A 23,474-nucleotide genomic window follows, 5' to 3' on the forward strand; every position below is an offset into this window, starting at 1 on the left:
GATGCTTCATCTCTTAATTAATGATGATAATACAAGGTGATCCTGGTGTATTGCCTGGAATGTCACATCATTACAATCTTGCCTGGAATGTCACATCAGAATCTTCAACAAGTCTCTTTGATTTCATATCAAAAACCATTCATACTGATTGCTATCAGTATGTGAAATATAATAGTTAGTGCTCATGAAATACAGCTGGTGGGATTCAGCTGTGTACCCAAAAAGTACAACATTAAAACACACAGTTATTACAAACAGATCACACCCAACTATACACTTGTGTGTAAGTATGTCTTGTGCTTAATTTAACATGTTGTTATATGTGTGAAACAATCAGAACTAAGCCTTGATCGTTTCATTCTTGTTTACATTTATATCATGTATTTGCTGTGGCCCAATATTTAGTGGTATTCAATCTAATAAACATTTAGTTTCATATAACCTTTCCAGTGAACTTGCTAAACGTCCAATGAAAACTTGCGTTACATACCGAGTTGAGTGAACAGCAGCCATATTTGCAGAATTAGGCCAGAATTGAACACAGAAATTCTAACAGAGAATTAGATATTCATTGCTAGAATTTCACATAAATGACGGTAAAATTACGTCTTTTTTGTTTATAGTAGTGTGTGTGACCGATAAAAGTTGTTCTGTTTTACTTCAAACATAAACCGCACTGTCACCTGTTCTTTTTAAGAAATCAGCAGTTTTGAGTTAAAAGTTCCTCATATCTTACTATCTAACAGTCATGAGCATTTAAATCAATATACAATTATACATTCAGAATTATTTTTCCCTTTTTTGTTAGTCATGAAGCATGACTGTGTACAAGACATCTATTGTACTGGTCTGTTTATGAAAACTTAAAACAGTCTTTTAAACAGGTTAATAAATTTTCCCATCTGGTATTTTTTATAATGGGAAATCATTTGTGAGAAAGTGTTTGAACAATGTACGTGGAGAGCGGAGAGCATTTTACATTTGTTTTATACTTTGTCACAGTGTGCCACTAATTTAAATCGCAATCAATTGGCTCACTTGTCGTGGAAATAGTTGTAAATTTTCCAAATTGTTTCACGTTGATCTAGTTCAGAATATCCAGGAAAAGACTGACCCCGTGGTGAAATCAGGAGTATATATAAGTTTCAATCTATTTCTTCAGTTTATTATATACAAATTTTACTTCTAAAAAAATGTAGCAGGATCTTATTTTGGAGATTGCCATATGGGATTGTGACAGTCTTAAGTTGAGCAAACTGCATTATGTCTAAATGGTAACCCATAGAAAAATACATAGCAATTAAAAAACATATCTTGTCTATTAAGATTTAATCGATAATATGCCAACGAATCACCAAGTGTTCAATTCAGTTTTGATTTCTGAGGCACCCCAATTCAATTAATTTCGATTCAATTAATGTGTGTTTACTATTATATCTTTAGTTGAAAATAAAAATATTCATTATTCTGCTTATTTTCACTTAAAATGAGTGACCCTCAACCTGTAATATATTTTTTGCATTTCTTTTAGACTTTAGTTGTATAACTATTATCTTTAAACATTCTAAATGAAAGTAGAAATTGTTGTGACATAGCATCACAGTATACTGCAGATGTCATTTGCCTTTATACGGTCCTTCCTTGTCTGAAATGTTTAATTTAATTGACATTGAGTTAACTACTATTACTACTATTACTTTGGAGCAAAATTCTTTTTATAGTAAATTGACTACTAGATTTTCGTTTGTTGAATTCTAAAGTAATTCCCATTTCACAATTCTGGGATGGTCATTCTAGTACAGTACTACTAATTAAAAACATCAGCCATGTACGGAATATTTATTTTTCATGACTTTTAACCATTCACAATAACATCAATGCATCAAGTAGCATAAACAGCACATAAGTATTTTATATAAAAATAAATGTATTGGTAATTGTTTCTTTCATCAGAATGCTGAAACTTAAAAAGCACTATGTCGTAACAGATATAAAAGCACATTTCAAAAATCTGTATGCAAGCTGTATGAACTTAACATTGTTCAATTCTTGAAGCTAAATTAATTTAAGGTTGCATCCAGGCTGAAGGCTGATTTTTTCACATCTTTAAAAATTAAAGTCATTAAGACAGTTTTTACACACCTTTTTTTTAAAACTATGAAACAGTTGAGCAACAGATAATGAAACATATTATTGTTTTTTCTTTTTTTTTATAACTGAAAGTTGAAATCCACAAATTTAAGGCCCCGTATTTTTTTACCTGGCAACTGAATTCCACAAATTTATGGCCTCAGCAAACCCACAGGGTAGATTGCCTTTGTTGCAACTGTGTAGCCTCTTTAAATAAAGCCTTTATTATAAGCCCCTTGAATTTAAATGAATTTACAGTATGACATGTCAGCTTAACATATCTTACATTGCTTTTGGGTCAGGATCTTTGTTACAAAAACTATAAAATAGGAATAAATAAAATAGTTTGGAATGAGATATTGGTGCAGAGCATGCTTATGTGAAGACCTCACTGGATTGCTTTTGGGCCCTCATGGGTCAAGGTCAAAGTCATTGTTACTAAAATTAGTAAATTAATCTCCAGTTGATAAGTAGAGTAAGGAGATATTTAAAAAACCCAACAAACCTTGGTATATAGAAAGTTTATGTGAAGACCTCTCTTGGGATCGCATTAGGGCTCCCCTGGGATCAAAGTCAATATGATATTAATTTTTCTGTCTGCTTATTTCTTTTGTTTCTTCATTATTTATCATTTATGTTGCACATAGTTACATTGCTTTATTTGTTATACAACTAGAATAGAACTTTCTACATTGGTGATAATTGAAAACCTGTTTGCATTGCATTTATTTTATTATTATTCTAAAAATTCAACCAGCTATTAAATTGTCATCTCTTTCTTATAACATATAATCACCATTATCTCTCAAAACTTCTTATATTTACATGTACATGTACATTTAATTGTTTAATAAAGTTTTATTATTTAACATAAAATGTCTAGACATTGCTGATGTAAAGCTATTTGACTTAAATTTTATAAGCACATGTCAGAACACACATAATAATTATAATATTGTCATGAAGCATTGAAAAATATAAACATTATCTTTTGCTCACTGAAAAAATTCCAGGGGTATAAATTTGTAGTCCTTAATTTTGTATTGAGTTGTGCTTTCTTATATTTCTCCAAGCGACTTCATTTATAACCCAATATTGTCCATATTTGGTATGTAGATAACTTGAATGGTTTAAGTGGGGTCAAGGTTACCTATGCTAAACATAGGAGGTTTACTCCTTTTGCTAATACACCTTCATTGATTGACCAACATCTTTCATATTTGATAGGCATATACCTTAAGGAGATCCTATAACCTTGGGTGAAGTAAGGGGTCACTGGGATTAAGGTCATACCTACAAACATCCCCCTTCTGGCAACCCCCTGATATATCTTTTGGATAGGGGGTGGTGTGGAAAATGTGGTCACTTCTTTTAACGACATTAATTTTCTCAAACAAAAACAAGTGTTGGGGGCCTATGTAAGGCATTTTTCGCCATTTGAGACAACAAAAGAGGGGGGGGGGTGAAAAGGGATAGAAAGACGTATATATCTGGTAATGGGTTAACTAGTTGAAAGTAGATCAGTTGGTTGCGGATAGTTCATTTGTCTGCTTGGTATGGTTTTTTTTATCTTGCAATTCATTTACACAATATATTATAGAAAATTATGTCCACAAAAAGAGACAGAGAAAAGAACATAATCTTGATAATCTGGTTTAAAACTAACATTCATATAGTAAGTTCTACCTGCATCAAGTTGTCCTACTCGCTGCAAGCCTACATGTTAATAGGTGTTTATATCTGTGTCAAGTGAAACATAACAACTGTTAGTAAGTTAAGTTACAGTTATCTCGTGGAAACTGCAAATTTTACTTCCATGCATAACAAAAAATAACTGTAAACATATATGTTGTGGTTTTGTGTGGGAGAGTAGCTTTAAGATATGTCCAGAGACAAGTTTAAATTTGATTGACAGATATTTTGTTCTAACATCAAAAAATATTCTAAGACAAAAAATATGCAGTAAAGTAATTTTTGCTTTGATGTTCAAACTTGGCCAAGGAATGTGGAGCCCTGTCTTGTTATAATATAAAAAAACCGTGTCATGATGTTTATGTTGCTTTGATTGAAGTTCTTTATAAGATCATAAGGACTGATTATTCATTTACCAATAGTTTACAACTTTACTGCTTATCTCATTGTTGGCACCTACATTGAATTGTACTTACCAGAGCACAGAATACTCAAGGTGAGCTATTTTGATACTTTGGAGATTGTTGTCCCTCATCTATATTTTTACTTAAACAACATCTTCTTTTAAACCCCTGAGCCGAAAGTGATGAAACTATACTGGAACTATCTTTGGGATGTCCTGTTTTGTTTTGGGAAAGTTCTGTTTTGCTGAACAAAATGGCTCCAGAGCTAAGAAAAGGAAAATCGTTAAGGAGTAACTCCTTCTCAATCACTTGGTAGATTTTGAGGAAACAGTGCGTCAATGATAGTCAGTATGATCCCTACATGGGTCTTCATAAGACACCTCTACTAGTTCACTCACAGACAAATATCAGTGACTGTGATGTATGTGAAAAAAAAAGAATTCAGAAAATGTTCATATCTAAATATTTATATGTCTTCTTTATATATTTTATATGTCTAACAGTCTTCTTTAGATATATATTAGATTATTTGATGTGTTCTTTAGATATCTAATTGTTAGATACACTGATGAACGACAAGCTGAAGAATGAAGCTCTTTAATTAGGAAAGAGAGAATATATACTTGAAGATAAAGAGTTTATGAAAATAATGAGTAAGGTCAATGACCATCTGTCATTCTTTAATAACTAAGAGTCTGTCTTGTTGTTGGTGACAGGAGAATTTCAGATATTGAAGTCATTGACATATAATATTATGTAATATAGATGGTTACTTTGTACTTACTGCCCCCTTACTGTACCAGGAAATGAAATTACCTTTAAGATAAATGGAGAATAGAAGATACTGTTCCGACAGAAAAACATGCTTTATTATGCAACCACTGTCTCCAAAGACAAACTTAATGACACCTGCACTGAATTCATAAAATTTTCAGGCAGTTTTCTAATGATTTTTGTGCTACTTGATTTTGATATATGATAAGATCTCACACAGTTTTGATTTATTCATCACCTTTCCATTTATCAATTTTTTTCCTATAATGTTTTTCAGTTCATTGTAAAAGTTCCGCGTTCCTTGAAATTTTAATGAAGATTTTCTTTTGTTTAAACATTGCATGTATTTATTTAAGCTTGATTATGAACAAACTTGTAGTTTATTTGGTACACTTTCTCCTGAGGACACATTGTTGTAATCCCAGTAGGGCTAGAGCCCATGATCCCTGGGTTGACAGGCAGACACCTTAAACTGCTGAATTTCTTAAATAGACTTGTAGAGCTATTTATAGAACTGACCAATATCTACTTTGGGGATATTAGATGAAATTTGAAGTTAATTTGCCATAGTATAGATAAGACGTTAGTGGCATGCAGGGTGACCGCGCTCTATACTGGTGGAAAAGGCTAATCAGTCCCAGCAGGTTAACCACTAGGCCACCTCTCCCCTGAACACTTCCCTTATTTAGAGTGATAATACAATGTGATTATGTATCACCAATTTATAATTTATATGTTTTCTGGTATTAATGTCTCTATTTTAAAGTTGAATTTTTCTATTTATAACATGAAGTATGATAATTCATTGATGACATTTATTGATATTTTTATTGTAGAAAAAATGCAGAAGAGAGACAAGTATGAATCCCCCAATCCAAGAAGGACTCACACACTCATGTCACAGGAAGATGTCCAGGCTGGCAAAAAATCGTCCTGGTACGAACTTGAGATAACAGGTATGTATGGTTATTGTATTGATTGATTTAAAGTAAATTTTAGAATATATTATAAGTCCAATGATTATTATATATTATTATTATATTTAAGAGACAAAAGTGAAAAAAATTTTTGCCAGTTTTTGAAGAATGAACTTTGATTTTACAGAGAGATAGGGTTACAAATTTGCATTCAGGCATATATTGCCCAGAAAAATGAGACTTCTTTGTGCTGGAAATACATTAAGGGACAACACTTACATGCTAAATACTCAAGTTTTTCTTTTTAAAGACAAAAGAATGATAAAATATTTGCCAGTTTTTGAAGAATGAACTTTTACCAAATTAGTTTGAAAATTGACATTCAGGCATGTATTGCTCTATCTTTGCAGTATTTTTGTTGTTTTTTGTAAGAGGCTATGAGCAGAGAAATGTATTAACTCACCATTTCAGGAACTGTACGGAACTTGTGTCCAGAACTATGGAGGTTGGCTCATCTAACATCATTGTATTTAAATGACAACAATCTAGTCCGTATACCACCAGATATTGCCCGCCTTGAACACCTCCATTATCTTGACTTATCATCAAATAAGATCCGCATTTTGCCAGCGGAGATAGGCGATCTCATTCATCTACGAGAATTACTGCTAAACTACAATCATCTCAGGGTCCTACCATTTGAGCTTGGAAAATTATTTAATCTGCAAAATTTAGGTAAGATTGTCATTTTTCATTGATACCTCACAAGTAAAAACCAGCTTCTTTTTCATTAGCCCACCAGAACATAATGTGCTCATGACCACTCTCCTTTTACCCCTTTGAGTCTTTCAGAAATATGTATATTGTATATTGATAATTGAAGTACTTGCCCATCACTGTGGCAAATTCAGTTTGTTATCACAGGGATGTAATGAAAGGTTGGTGACAGAAGTTGAATAGTTTGCACATCTCAAATAATTATGAAAAACATAAATTTCTATTATCAAAAAATTATTAAGTAAAGTCTATTTAAATGGTAGGGAATTCACAAGTACATTGGTACCAGAGGGTAGGATTAATTCTGACAGGTTTCTATGTTAAAATTTACTTCCTGGTTGATCTTAAAGATAGATAATTCAACTATGAATTAAATACAAATTTGCATCCATTGTTCCTAACTACCATTAATTACCAATTGTTGTTAAATTATAGTCAATTATACATTGAAACTTTGGCTGGCTTGGTTAATAATATTATAGCATTGTATTTTACTTTGGCTAAAATCATTAAGGCTTCTCCGTGTGTTCTTAAAACAGATTTGATTTAAGACTGAAGCTATTCATTATTGTTTAATTAGCATTAGCAGCATGGGCAATGGTGCAGCAGAGAGATAACATTTCTCATTAAAGGGTCTCATATTTATGTTTAAATATATGACAGCATTCTAGATGACATGAAAACGTCTTTGAAATAATGAGACCCTGTCTGGCTTCATTGCACATACTCATTTGAAAGTATTATGTTGCTGGAACTGCAAGCTATTCCCATGGTATGTACAGACCACGAAAGAATTGCCATGCTTTTGCAATGGCTTATTCAGAATGATACAAAGTGTTGTTTTGTCATCATAGGCTAATTCAGTTCATTAACCAGGGTATTGCACTAGCCTGTTGGTCTCTTCTTTAGATGGTTTTAGATGTTTTCTTGTCTACTAGTACTTATTAAGAAGAAACCTGGATGCCTGGGTCCAAATTCTTTACCTCTCGGTGCCTTTTAAGATGGTCAGAGATTACGTTTATTTCTTACGCACAGAAAGTTATATACAGTCATATTTGACAAGAGAATTTTGAAACTTACTGGTAATACATGCAGATATGAATATATGGTAATAATGTGTTTCAAGCTTAAGTGAATGCCTGTAAGTAAATGGACTCTTGATACAGGTTTTAAATGCATTACAAATACTGAATTTGCAAATTATTAATCGTCTTTATTCACACAATGGTTTATAGATATTTAACGAGACTGTTTTGTTTTACAGGTCTGATAGGTAATCCACTGAATCCAGAAATGTTGAAGTTGTACAGTGAAGGAACTCAGAAATTACTCACATATCTTCTAGACAGCCTTGTTGGTAAGTTAATGCTATGTTTTATCTCGGTATTAAAGCTGCATACCTCCAGAAATTTTATATAAAGAAATTTTAGGGATTACAAACCCTAATGAATTGTTTTACATTGGCTAATGTCGAATAGAATTGTGATAATTCGAAGCCACTCTTGCTTTTTTTCAACAGTTTTCGCATACCTATTTTTAGTATATTTTTTGTCATGTGAGAAGATGTTTCCATGTCAACGTCATTATTTGATTTGAAATGATTTCAATATGTCGTCTCAAATACTCGTTAGGGTCCGTAAACCTTAAAGGATGTAAAAGATATAAAGAAGGTTTAGATATGCCATGAAATACATTCTTCAAGTCGATTAAATACGCTAAAAAAAAAAAATAAGTGACAAACTTTGATTTTGATTATGTGCTAAACATTAGAACTATTTACTTTAAACAGTACTAATTTATTTCTGATAAGGCCTATTGGCAAAGATCTTCTCTGAATTGTTTATCTTTTGATGTTAATCTGGAGGCATGCAGTTTAAATTATCATAGTTGTAGAGAATTATATAGTTTTTTTATGAGTGAATTATTTCAGCCTTACATGGTGGCTGGAAGTTAAATATTTGTCTGTACCAGTAATTATCTACATAAATATCAACTTAATCTGTATAACAGACTTGCTTAACATGTTATTACTATTGCAAGAGAAATCTTTTTTACCACATTTGGTAATTATAACCTGTGCTGGAAGAATTTAGAATACAAACTGCAAGAAATATGGAATTTTAGGGAGAACTACTTGATTTTTTTTCAGAAATAAGCATGTGTATATTATCAAAATAATGTTGGGCTTTTGTTGTTGTTGGTTTTAAATGGTAGAGGCTCTAGAAGTTTCATTATTATAGTTACTCAAATATTTATGATCAGGCATTGAAAATTATTTTCAGAGTCACTCGTCCTGCAGGATGAGTAGTAGCTTCTAAATCCAATGTGCAGGCAGCAATTTTCTACTCGTCCTGCATCCAATTCTCTTAAATTCTACTCCTGAGATATGCTCTAGGTTGAAAAATGGATAAGTCAATTTAAAATATATGGTGTGTTAAGGGGTGTGAGTAATGAGGAAAAAAAAGAATGAGTAAAAAAATGGATAAATTTTTAAAATTTGTAACTATTCTTTTCTTTTGAATACATAGAAGGTGAAATGTCAATTTGACTTGAAACCCAGCTATGAAGATATTAACAAAATATAAAAAATAGAAAGAATGAAGGAGGCCTTGATCAAATACGCATGTGTCGCAAAGCTGAGCGGATTTGAAAATTAATTTTAAAAATATCATATTGACATGAAAAGGTCGGTTTTAATTCCATCAAAATCATATACTTATTTTTTTTCTCATTTTCATCTCTTAAGGTATTAGCATTGCATTAGGATTTTATCTGAAAGAAAAAATGACAGTTCAGCATTTAAAGTGGGTTTATTTAAGGCTTTACATGATTAGTTTTCTGAGAATGTCATTGAGTGATAGGGTTCATGGACCGACTTTTCTCTTTCCTCGAGTGGGAGGTATTGATTGACTTAATTGTCTTGATACTGACAGTGCTGGTAAAAGGGCACTGTGATTACTTGGCAGGAAATTAGGTTACACATAGACTGAGTTCTGTAAATGTTTTTATACAAGAAATCCTACTGCCTCTTTTCATGAAAAATTTGTGGAGCAGATTTTGATTTTTTTTGTTTGTTTTTTTTTGTTTGTTTGTTTTAGTTTATTTGGTAAACAATTAAAGAATTATAAAGGAAAGTTCAATCACAGAGGTCCAATCTGGCATTTTATTCATCCAGGAAAAAAAGGTTTCATTTATTGTTTATTACATTGGTTTATTTTACTAATGAGTGTTTTTGTAGCAGCATAATTTACATTTTATAATTGTCTCTCAGTTAATATTTACATCTTACCCCACATTAATATCTTAAATGGACTTTTCCGTCTTTCATTGCAGACATTGTTAGAAATATACTTCAAAATATGTACTGAATGAATAGCAAACAGTGTAGACTATGTCACAGACCTGCTGATTGTGGTCTGAACTGGTCGCACGGGTAGATTCAGTCACAGCAAGCTCTTTAAGTAAGGGTGAATGAGATAATAAAAAGTTGAAAGGGTAAATAGTAAAGCTTTTACATAATTTTATATAGAAGTTATTTTACATAATTCAATTTAATTTAGGAGTTAATAAAAGTATGATATTTATGTATAATAATGTTCCAAAATAAAAGATATGTAGTAATAGGTATGTTTATCTCACAATTTTTCAAATTTCCATACAATTCTGGTTTTTGTTAACAAGGGAAGTAACTACAGCAATCCTGAATAAAATCTGTACAAGTTTATTTCCCTTACTGAACTATTCTGAAGAAATTCAGTTTAAGAGGTTAAATTATAACACTTAAGATGTTAAAGTATTCTTATGAATTTAAAGTTGTAAATTTATAGTTTCTGTTAGGCAATCTGTTTTGTTCCTGTCCATTGTTAAAGACTTTTTAAGGTAGTTAGATTTGACTTGACAAACTTCCTGTTATCACCACTAGTGGTTTTCCCCTCTAAATTTGGAAGTTAAAATGCTTCTTCAAAGTATTTCCCATAAGAATACATTAACATTTATACAGTATACGGCCATTAAGAAATGCTTTCTCATTCAGAATTTTATAGCTATTAAGAATTTATACAAAAGTGTTAATTTACAAGATTTGCTCTGATATAAACAATGGAAAATTCAATAGTGAGTTAACCAAAAGAATTGTAAAACTTCAATGTTTCATACAATAACACAGCTGTGACAAAGTTTTAATCAATGATAGCACCTGGTTCCAACGGGTTTGTTATCTTAAAAAAACAATGCAAATTTGATTAATTGAAAACATATATTAACACAGAAACCATCTTGGTCTTCCATTTCGAATTCCAAAAGCCATTGACTTTTGTCAAATATTGTTTTGGTCTCAACATTTCATTGAAATACAAGAATTCAGACAGTTTGTATACCTTTGTAAGAAAGAAATTTGGTTACACATTTGGAACAAATTGTAGCTTTAATCTGTCTCTCTCTGAGCCTTGTGAATGATAACAACTTGTCCATGTTACCTTGAACCACATACCCCAACAGTCAGCACTTACATGTAATATGAAAAGATTCCTAGCTGTCAGGCTTGGTTCTATACAGATGGTGTGATGAAGTAAGGTGTCATTGTCACTGCTGGAGTGGAGTTCAAAGTGTTGAACAATCCTATAGAGTATACGGTCATACCAATCTTTTATTAATCATGTTTAATATTACTTGAGCTGAATTTCTTTAAAATAGATAACTATACAAAGTGGTATTAATATTTTCATTACAAAAAAAATTCTTTGTCACTATCAAATATGGTAATAGGTGAATCAAAACTTTTTCTAGGGGTATATGACATTGTAGATTATTGTCTTTTATCATGAAGAATACAAAGGGCATTCACCTTGCTTGAGGACACAAACTCATTATTTAAAACTTTGTATGCTCTGATTATGATGGGTCTAGATCTTTCTGATAAATTTAGATGTATTTATGATGAATGTCTGAAATGAATGTGAAATTATTTTGCTTTGATGCGATAATTTAGACAGGCTACCATTATTGATCTAGTCAGATTGTATGATATGTTTTAGTTCAGAGAAAGAGAACGAATTTCACACAGTCATGTTACTCTTGAAAAGTGTTCCTAATGTTTGATGAAATTTCTATTGTAACCAGTATCACCTATCTATGTGTTGAATTTGTGCCATAAATTTCATTGCGTGCATGTTGTGATAGTGACGGGCTAGTACATGTACATGTCATCCAGTATAGAAACAGGCCAATGTATAGATACAAGCCAACATGTAGAACGAGGCCAAGCCAATGTGAAGAACCAGGCCAACATATAGAACAAAGTGAAAATTAAGAACCAGGCAGTGATTTTCCTACTTATATAACAGACTCTGAAAAAAAGCCCTCTTCCCAATTGAAATTTTCTTTAGAATCATGCAGTTTTCCCAAAAATCTGAACTAAAACAAGCTTTTTTACTTTCCAAATCACCAATTTAGCGATAATTTCTCCAAAATCAAGAGGCTAAGGCCTCTTCCCAAGAAAGTGAGAAACATCACTGCCAGGCCAACATATAGAACTAGGTCAGGCCAATGCATACAACCAGGCAAAAGCAGCATGCAATTTGACCAGACTTCACTTGAAAACTTTTGGATGCTCATCTAAGCAAGACAAATAATTACACAAATTAAGGTAAAGACTTACAGTCATGGGAATGTTGTCTAATTTACGCTTGCACTTGTCTAATTCATCATGATATTAATGAATAGTTTATAGCACAATATAGGTTTGCACTTTACTGACAGGTTTATATCTTTTCTTAAAATGATTACATGAACTTATCATAATTGCGCTAACAAATCATCAGTGTAATTAAAATATGTCAAAACTGTTCATTATTAGAAAATATTTTATTACTTTTTAAATTTATGAATATTTATAAAATAGCAGACCAAATGGTTGTGCACTGGATACAGAATTTTCATTGTATGTTAATCTGTTGGAACAGAGAGTACTGGGTAATAAGCCGATGCCATATGTACATTCATACTAGACCAGTCATACTGTTCGTAGCTTAATTTTCAGTGTTTTGATAATTATTTAAATCGCTTAAATTTTGAATGGACTGTTCCATATGTGAAATGGAGCAAATCTTTTGTATTAAGGAATTTAATTAGGGATTTAAGTATTTAAGTTCTTAGAATGAGCTGACTGACTACAGTCACACCTCAACTTAGTGGACGTTCATGCTAGCCTGCATGGCTCAATATATCTAAATGAATATAACATAATTTGTTCTAATTACAAAATTTTTGCAATCCAATTAACTTCTATTAAGATTGAAATGTCTTACAAATTAAGTTATATGATCTTAATTGAAGTTGCAGATTTTGATTTGTACATAGAATATACATTATGATGTCTGATTGTATATGTGACTGTTATCACAGTAATACAAGCTATCTTGATAATGTTAAACATGTGTCTTCGTTTGACAACATTGGTACACATTTTCAGTTTGGCAGTACTAAAAATTGAGAAAAACGATGAATTCATGCTCAGATGTCATGATATTGCACTCAGTATGACATTTTGATACAAGGAAAACTTATATGGATTTATTCAAATTACAGAAGGCTAAATGATGGGCTTTAGATAGGATAAAGGATGGAATTCTCATTATAATACTCAGGTGTATGAAAGAAGATATAACTTTTGAGATCATTAAAGAATACTTGTTAACAGGTGTTAATTCTAGTCATGATTAGCATATATGATATATTATTATCTAGATCTTTTCAGGACATATTGCACATCCTTGTTCATTTAAAGCATGGAAAATTTCTAATTAATATTTATCTTTTTTCATCAAATGTGAGTTAATGGCAATTTGTGTATGTGAGAGATGTTGGTTGTTGTTTTTTTTTTGCTAATTAGTTAACAATGTAAAATGTTGATCCCCACCTGCTTCCCATTTCTTCAAAGAATCATGTGTTCTTTTGCTTTGATTCGTTAAATTTTTTTTTTAAAGCAGAACCAACCATTTCTGTCGAATAAATGGTGAAAAAAAATACTAGCTATAGATGCCATTATTTTACATACCAAGATATAATAATAATTTAAATTTTATGAATTGTGAATATGAATAAGTTGACTTTTGGTGGCAACTGAATTTACCCATACCATTGCAGACTAAGATCCCTTTGTCTGTAGCCATTCAATTAGTACATATTTGGAAATTTCCCCTTAAATGATGAATGTCCAGATTAAAGGAATGGACAAGTCCATTTCAGAATTTTAGGTTGGTAAGGGTAATATATTAAACTGTTAATGATTTTTTCATACTTATCTCGGTTTGTTTGACTATAATCTAGGAGTGGACAGCTTTGAGAGTCTAGATTTTTTCATGGTAAGTTAGCATAACATGTTATCCTCTAATTGGTTCCACTAGATAAGGCAACCAGAGGCCAGCTGGCTATATGTACTGTATTACCGGTACTTTACTCACATTTGTAATGAGAAAAGCAAATGACCTCAAATACAGCCTTATCTTTGGGTTCAAGGACATGATTCCAAATTGGAGAAGGTGAACTAGTATCTAAGGTCCAACTTTATCCTTAGAACAGAGATGTCATGTTACCTTGAAATTTTCACTTTTCCAAAAAAAAAAAAAAAGAAATAATAATAATAAAATACTTTCCCATTTAATTGTATGGTATGTAAACAAATGGATTAGTGAAAATTTTTGATTTCTTTTGCATTCTCAATAAAATTAACCTGGATAGAAAGTGATTGATATCAGTATTGTTAGTATTTAGTTACAAAAATCCCTTAATGTTCCAAATTAAAGGAATTTACATCCAAAACGCACATTCATAAAGCTGCATGCAACCAGATGAGCAAAAATAAAAGAAAAACTTTGAGAAAAATTATTTAAGATTAAAAAAAAAGTAAAAATATTCACATTTCAAGTAATGATTAACATGTTAAATGCAATGAATGAATGATTTTTGCAGTATTTATCACCATATTTCTTCTGTGTTACAAATTGTTACGCTATTTTTTGCATATTTTGGCCTTTATTTATTAATTTACTTCAATTGAAGGTGTAAATTACTTTTCTTTGTTCACTTGATAATATTTTATTCATTAATAAATTTTCAAAATTTCTTGATATTTAACATGAATCTGGAGGCTTGCTGCTTTAAATCTGTGTAAATGAATTTCTTTTCCATGCATGTCACATCAGTTAAATTATAAACACCTAAAATAATATTCTTACCAGAATTACAAATTGTTCATAGCTCCATTAATTTTGTAGTACAGCAAAATTAAAGGTTAAGTTTTATTTATTTTTTTTATTTTTTTTTTTTTTTATATTTATCCAATTAAAATGTAAAAGTTATTCTAAAACTGAAAATATAATAACATGTATAGACCAAAGAAAACTTTGTTAATTATACATGATAGTGAAAAAATAATTTCTGTTAAGCACTTTTCACCACAGGTAAAGCTGTTGATTAATTAGCATATGAAGAAAATAAGTCTAATGTAAGGTTGTGTTGCTTAATGTATGCTAAAACACACTTGGCCTACAATTACTCAAGTCTAAATTAGCACATTTCTTGTATATTTGATTCACTTTATGACATATTTAATATGTCCATTTGATATACAAGCGTATTTTTTGTTGGTCAAAAAGTCTACAGCAAGGAAGACTAATTTATAATATTTAGTGTAATAACTGGCCAGTTGGGGGCTAATATATAAATTTTAAGAGTGACAAGTTGAAGTGAGGGCAGGTCAAACAAAATGATGATTGTACGTTAATAGAGAGATACACCATGTAGGAGTATTGTATCACAAACACAAAATTATAAAGTCCAAGTCTCTTACAAAGAAATTGTATGAGAAAGATTGATTAATACAGGATGACACTTACAGACCTGTAGATCAGCAATTGAGGATAATTTATGTGAATATCGGAACCAGGAATATCTCCTCCACTAGCCACTGATGTTTTCCCGATCAGGTCATGTGACCAAGGCTGCATGATTAGTGATTGGAAAGAAAGATCACAATATTATCATACTGTTTTCGTGTTTTCGTGCCAGAGTGTGTTGCAATAATGCAGATAATGGGAGAGTACATGTGAGGTACTTTCGAATAATTCTTGTTTGTTTGACATGGTTTGATTTTTCGTTCGTTCGAGTAAGGATAAAGGATTTGATATTTTATTTCTTTCGTCAATAGTGTTAATTTAAAGGCTGCTTGAAGTTGTGTATATTGGAGGAAACTGGTTGTTCCCGTTGTTGAAAATAATATTGGCTTTTAATGACAGTGGGGGAATATTTAGAACAAATTGTTTGGCAGGGTATATAGAATATCAGGCTAGTTATTGATTAATACTCACATGATATGTTTCTGTTTTCGGTGGTAGCGAATTTCGGCAATATATAGACGACAATTTCCAGAAGCAGATACAGTTGACACTTCTTTGTGTTCAGAAATCATTAGACAAAGAGGAAAATTTCTTGATTTGCATGTACATCATCATTTTATAAGCATGCAATAAGAAATGAGGTTTATTTTATGAGAGAAAAAATGATTGTGTTTTCAAAAAGAACAGGCAGATAGAGGTTCTTAAGGTTTTTGATTAAACTGAAAGATACGCTATTTCAATCACAAATTGTATAGCCGTCTTTTTGTTAGTAAGAAGGATTAGTGGTACTCTTTTTCTTCATAACAAAGGATCAATATTTGACTTTATAAAATATCAAGCATTTGGTTTACAAAGAAACATATTAAACTGTTTACATTTAAGTATAAGGCTATTAAGACAGCTGATCTTATGCAGTATAAAACATAATGATATCATTTGTGAGATTTTTGAACGAGATATTTTCAATGGAAATATCAATGTATTCATTTCAAAAATGGATTCAAGCCTGATCAAGTCGCGTTTATTCCCCGATCTGCATGGGTAACTTCACACAAACTCTTTCACGAGTCGTCAATCCATACATAGACGCTATTGAAATATTGTAAAGGTAGCTCGCCACAAATTGTTTGTCCGCTTTAATGTTGGTTGCTAACGATAATTTCACAACACTGGAGTAAGACTAAAGGTAAAAAATATTGTAACGGTGACAATGTTAAACACAGTTCATATATAGGACTATTTTACATGTGTCAGGAGTAGATTGTTAATGTACACACACAACAACTCCTTTATTTGTATTTGTGAATGGTCTAGTTAACATAACATTTGTAGTAGTAAAAACTTGGGAAAAATGATAAGATAAGATGATGAACTAAATTATTCACTGTACTACATGTTTTAACCTGGATTGTTTATCTGAAAATGGTGTTACACCACTGGATAATTGCAGACAATGGCAAATAATCTTGATTAATGATTAATGTAACGAGGAATTATAACAATGTCTAGGATCTAGACGGAATGTGGTGTACATACAGAGTGCAGTGTAGTATTCACAACACGTGTTAAATCAAGGTAGATTTTTGTGGGCGGAGAGAGAGAGAAAGTGTTTGTATCTGTCCAAAACACGTGGAGATATGAATGAACTGTTATGATGCAAGGTCGAAAACATTAAAGAGTCACTCCTTCGGATGAAGTATCTAGTAATAATACTCCAGTCACTGAGGGTATCATGATACTGTATTGAGTAATGTTAACTGTAAACTGGGGTTAAAGGAGTGTGATCCTGTTTATATTTCAAGTACAGTAAACTTTTTGTTTGTTTTAGAACATTTTTGATACTGTAACTGTATGAACGGCAGTGTTGAATTGAGTGATCAGGAAATATTATTTCTATTGAAAGAACTTAAGCTGTGGTATTCTTTAGTGTATCAGACACGCTTGCTTGAATGTTTAATTGGAATGAATTAGTAAAGATTTGAAAAGTCTGATCTATATCATTCCCTGCTTAAAAGTTGCTTGGAGCAATTTATTGATGAATTTAAGATTTTTTAACAGCTTGCCATATACCCTGTTAGACATTGATCATTGATCAGGGTCACTTAAAAGCTTGTAACAAAGCTCTTTGTGTGTAGTATTTCCGTTTTATTGTGTGGAAATTAACCTATTGCTTCAAGCAGGTAGAAAACATTTGGCAGTATCAGTTGACTATGTTAGGAGAGCAAAAGATAGTACTGACATGGTCAGGCATAATTTACAAGTTAATCATTTAACACAGTGATTTGGAGTTCAACAAATTTAGAGGTGTGCCTGAGGGCAAAAGTGTTTGAAATAAAGTTACAAGTTTATGACAGTGATTCGAAATGCATACTGATCATTCTAAGTCAATTAACAAGTATGTATAAAATTTGTAAAACATTCTGTAAACAAAATGTGACCGATCAGGGGATTTTTGTTTTAAAGGCCACGTTTTTCTTAGTGACATAGCTAAGGAGTAAATTATACAGGATATTTTTGGCTGTGATTGTTGGTTACGGCATGTGGATATTAGTCAAACAGTGACATATTCAAAATATAAATTGGAAATTAATAATACGCAAAACAGGTAACAAATTAACATAGATGTTTACATAAATAAATAATAGTTCAAATGGCTTAACTTTTGAACAGGAGATATCATTGAATTGAAGTGCCATGATTATCTAAAAATTGAAGATAAATTTCAAATGGTTTGAATTAATCATTTTTTAGAACTATTGAAAAAAATTAAAGTAGGACCTGAATTGAACTATCAGCTTAAAAATCTACATGATCAACCTGTACTTAATGTTAATGTGTTTTATGGAACAGAATGGTTCATAAATTGAAATTGACTTTATTGAATAATTACATAAGAGACATTTCATGAATAAAAAAGTTGTGTGAATTTAAGTTTAATTAGATTTTTATACTAGCACTGAATTAATAATGCAGACAATGTTGCCAGTTAAACGAGTTTCTGTGAGCGCGGCTGTAGAGATTATTCGGGAAGAGGTGCCTGCTCTATCTCTGTCACCTGTTCAAATTGACACACTTCCCACTTGTAAGAAATGTCAACGAGAGCGAAATCGTAATCGAGATTTCAAGCAAAACAAGAAAGGGAAACGTAAGCAAAATCGTGCAAATACTCCGATTGTTATACAGCTCAAAGATACGTTAAAAGCAGCCATACAGCAGAAACAAAAGAGTAAGAGGAATTTGCTTCAAAAGCAAGAGTCTAGTGAGACCCGTGATGAAGGGGATATTGAAACAGACAATAGCTCTGATCGAGGTGACACTTTATCACAGAAAAATAGACAAAGGAAAAATGTGAAGAATTTTAGTGCCTTTATAGAAAAATCAAACAAAAGAGATACAGCTTTTAATGTTCAAAGCAATCTGAATGAAGATAACCCATTTAATGAAAAATTGGTGGCAGAGTATGTTTTAAACAATGTCACCGATTCTCAAATGCTCATTAAAACATGCCACAAGAAAAGCATTGTGGAATGTGAAAATGTTGACGTTATTTGTAACGATTTAAACAGCAACGAGTCACCCATTGAGGACACAGAAGAAAGCGAAATATCCTCGACTACATCAAGCTCAGAAATCCAGTCTGATTCGGACGTTTCAAATCCACAAGACAGTCCCCCGAGTCAAGAGTTTACTCAAGAAGAACTCTTACAGTTAGCAGAGTATACAACTGGTTGTCCTTTGGTTCGCTATGATTGCGCTCCTTCTAATTGTCCACAATGCAAGTGGTACAAAGAGCATATTAACATATCCCAAGGACAGAAAAACCAACATGCTCAAGGCTCACACTCGGCTAGATGCACATCACAACCACACCACTCAAACAGCAAGAATCGTCACAATAAATCCAAGAAGTTTGCTCATCGTAACCAAAATGTGCCTTCTCAGAAATTGTCTGCAACAGTTAAAATCAATAACATATCAAACACTGAAAGTGACATTGATGATGTCAAATCAGATTGTCCTTCAGAAACGTCCGTGGATACGGACAATGGACCACAAGAAAGCAACTCACCAGTGTCTAAACGTAGTTCGTTTAATTGGTCAAGTCGTAGGGACTTTAATTCTCATAAACAATTATTAGATATAGATATAGCTGGTAAGCAGAAAAAGACAGTATTTACACAGGGACACAATGACATTTATCTAGACAGTGTATATGTTGATTTGACTGACACTGATGTCTCATTTAGTGTTTACTATCACCATAGTCTTGCTGAGGATGAATCCATGTATTCCGGCAGCTATGCTCGATACACATCCTCCAATATCACAGGGACCCATCATCATGACTTTATGCCATATTACAGTGTGCCATATTTTCAACAGTACATGTACTGGTCAGGATGTTATTCTCCAATGTATAGTATACCAATGCCATTCTATCTACAACCAGATGAATCTCTACCAAAGACTGCCATGGTTCCTCCAAAAGAGCTAGCTAAATGTAAGTAAAAGCAAAACAAACTAACTTCTTTCTTTATTTGTGGGATGGGGATATATGTTTGAAATATCTGTCCAGTTTTAATATTGCACAAAATTTAACACTTTGTAAATGAAAGGAGAATATGTTGTCCTTGGTTGATTGTGACTGGCTGTATTTTGACATTTATTTTTATGTGTCCTAAAATGTCCTTCCATTGTTTATGCTTTAGTTAAAATGTTTATGTTCTTTTCCTCTTGTGTTTAAAAAAATGGCGAGAGACTGGGAAAATGGATCATCTCTGTCATAAAATTAGAAAATTTTGAATTTACTGGAAATGCCAGACACCTAATTGATTGTGCTTCTTTAGAAAGGTTGTTTCGACCAGCTTTGAGAATGTTTGCTCATTTTTATGTTGTTTCTGCAGTCTGTACTTCATACAATTGTCAATCCTGCTGAACAGAAATTGTCAACATACTGCGGAATTAAAATCTATTTTCAAACACTGTTAAAGGATATTTTCCATTATATCCTGGAGTTCTAGCAGATATAAACTATTTGATTACTGTAATAAATGAGTAATTAGTTTCATACAAGATCAAGTAAAATCAATTTTGAAGCCTATTTGATCATATTTCAGAGAGGAAAATTTCTCTTGAACCATAGAAATTGTTACTAAAAGAGTCTGGAAAAAAAAAGCATTTAAGTCTGAAAATGAATAAATTGAGTGGGTGCTGTTTAATTTGGCTAGAAAATTAGGAGAGGTAATTTTCATGGACATAAAATTAATATCAATTGAGCCGTGTCATGACAAAACCAACATAATGGGTTTGCGACCAGCATGCATCCAGACCAGCCTGCGCATCCGCACAGTCTGATCAGGATCCATGCTGTTCGCTGTCAGTTTCTCTACTTGTTATAGGGTTTGTAAGGGAACAGCATGTATCCTGATCAGTCTGCGCGGATGCGCAGGCTGGTCTGGATCCATGCTGGTCGCAAACACATTATGTTTATGTTGGTTTTGTCATGACACGGCTCAATTATTTTCTTTTCATCAGCTGGCCAAATTGTTTCAATCATAATTCAGTAGGCTTTAAAAAAAAAACCCAGAAGTTTATACTTGTGTACTGTAGTCATAAATGATGCAATGGCTGAGTGGTTTTCTTATTGGACCATAAATCTAAGTATTGCTGTCTGTGTGGGTTCAAACTCTGGAGAGATGAGCGGTTGTCTCCTTGTGCAAGAGTTTTTACACTCATTGCTGAGTACTGCTTGGTTTCAAGAACGGATTTGAGATTGTGTCTATAAACACAATCAAACTAAAATTCTGTATAAACAAAATGATGCAATAGAAATTTTTGAAATTTTATTTAAACTAACACACATGAATTTTATGATCGGTTTTGTTTATACTTGTATCCTGTATTGTTAACTTGGAAGCATCCTGCTATGTTGCCAAGCCTTTCGTCGGGGAAGTTATTTTTTCAGTGTTTATCAATAAGAAACATGACTTGTTATTACTTTCAAAACCACAGTTTTTTTTTTTATAATTTTAATAGAATAAGTGTTTTAATTGTCCGAGAGTAAAGGATTTATTTTGAAATGACAAGAAATGCCTTTCCCTCAATTAAAAGTTAAGATTTGTCATGATTTGGTTGCATTAAGTTTGTTTCACTTGAGTTAAGGATTGTTTAATATGTCAAGCCCTTTATTAAAGAGGAAACGGCTAACTAGGTAATGCCTGCAAGCTGTTTTTCTAAGCCAATGTTTAATACTAATTAGGGCTGGGTTTATTTTCTAGAGCCGTTTATTCCATTTGAGTGCTGACTGCGCCCACTACAGGGTTATACTAATCAGTGCATTGTGTGAATCACTTTTAAGTAAAAGGATTGTTCAAGTTTTACTTTGACTACAGATAGGGATAATCTTGTTGAGGCTAGGGGGGAAATTATTGATATAACCATTTCCTGTTTTAAACAAAGACCAGTAAAAGTATTTTGGGAAGTAAAGATAGTTGATGTATACAAAGGATTTAATTTGAATGTTAGCATTACTTTGAAGAATTATTATTTCTTGTTAATATTTAAGTATGAGGAAACTGCTGAAGTGGTTTTATTCGCGTTAGAATAATATTTGCGAATCAAATTCTTCAGGAATCAATTTCTTCTCAACTTCATATAATCATCATGAAGAAATATGTCACACCTTTAGTTTTGTGTTAATTTTCATGAAAATGCAAAAAATATTCTAATAAGAGAAAATGTTTTCCAGTGTACAAATTAGTTAATTAAAATGGCCGCCTTTAAAGACACACAAACTGTGTACAGAAAATTACTTTGAAATTACTCATCTAAATATTCAGAAATTTCTCTCACTCCATTTAGAAACAGGGTGGAATTTTGGTAAAAAGTTGATCATTATATATAGATTTATGCAGGATAGAGACTGAAATTTACAGCATTATGAGTTTTACTATATAGAATCAATAAAAATTGTAAATTTTAGTCCAGTATGGCCTTTCATACTGTCAGAGAAAAGGTCATGCACTTAAAAATGTGTTAATTATTTATTGGCTATTTGACCCTCTTTTTGCATAGGAAAACTTATCTGTCAATAATTGTTTTCATTTTTAGTTCAACTTTTGGAAGAATAGTTGGGCTGTCTAATATTTCTTCAAGCTAAAATGTTTTAGTCTTGTTCAGTTGTAACTTCTTCTTTATCCTCTAAAGATACTAAATTTTGCTTGTAGCTTCACATAATTATTGGACGTTCTTCTCCAAGGCTGATAACTCTCACAAAGTTTTTGGTTGAATTATGACCCTGAGTGAAAAAATTCCAGGTTAAAGTTTTGCTTGCCACATTGGTCTTAAAACTACTGTTAGTATTCACTGCAAACTTAATATAATTATGTTTACAGGATCATAATAATTGGAGGTCATTTATTATCCAAGGCCCATAACTCTGACATGTAATCTGAGTGATGGAAGTCATTATCCTAGCTCTTACTGAAAAATCTTGTTATTGACTGCAGCTGCTAATTTCAAACCACATTTCTGGTAGCAACAGGCCACAAAGCATGTCATTTTTGTGGTAAAGACTGCATTTACTAGATAAAAATTTAATTCACTTAACACTTCAAAGCCCATCCATAAAAATTGTTGGTTTGCACTTAAGGTATTTGACCCAATAGATAAATCTGACAACATATGATAAGTATTAATTTTATGGAAAAGAAATATGTGGAAAATTTTAGAGTTATTTGATAATAGGCTTATGTAAAAAGAGATTGGAGATAATTTTTATGATGCAAATAGAATGATTTGTATCAATTTTTAAAAAAAATATCATATGTAAACAGCTTGTTTGATGTTCAAACTCATCAGGAAGATTAATGATATTGTAATCATTA

At 31.9% G+C, this 23,474-nt stretch overlaps 1 protein-coding gene across 2 annotated transcripts in view; it reads left to right on the forward strand.

Moving 5' to 3' along the window:
• The first annotated feature begins 468 nt into the window (after positions 1–468).
• The window catches only part of LOC132713552 (CCR4-NOT transcription complex subunit 6-like), a 69,838-nt gene continuing 46,832 nt past the window's right edge, over positions 469–23,474 (forward strand). The window contains exons 1-4 of one of the 2 annotated variants that reach the window (XM_060696299.1): positions 469–596; positions 5,837–5,956; positions 6,389–6,652; positions 7,959–8,051. In XM_060696299.1, the coding sequence (XP_060552282.1) occupies positions 5,842–5,956; positions 6,389–6,652; positions 7,959–8,051 (472 nt within the window). In that variant the 5' untranslated portion in view covers positions 469–596; positions 5,837–5,841. Of the gene's footprint in view, positions 597–5,836; positions 5,957–6,388; positions 6,653–7,958; positions 8,052–16,780; positions 20,090–23,474 lie in introns of those variants that run through there. The other variant, XM_060696224.1, reaches the window with a different exon arrangement.

Source organism: Ruditapes philippinarum, unplaced genomic scaffold (genome assembly GCF_026571515.1).
Source record: "Ruditapes philippinarum isolate M1 unplaced genomic scaffold, ASM2657151v2 ctg167_1_1_1_1, whole genome shotgun sequence".
Classification (NCBI taxonomy): domain Eukaryota; kingdom Metazoa; phylum Mollusca; class Bivalvia; order Venerida; family Veneridae; genus Ruditapes; species Ruditapes philippinarum.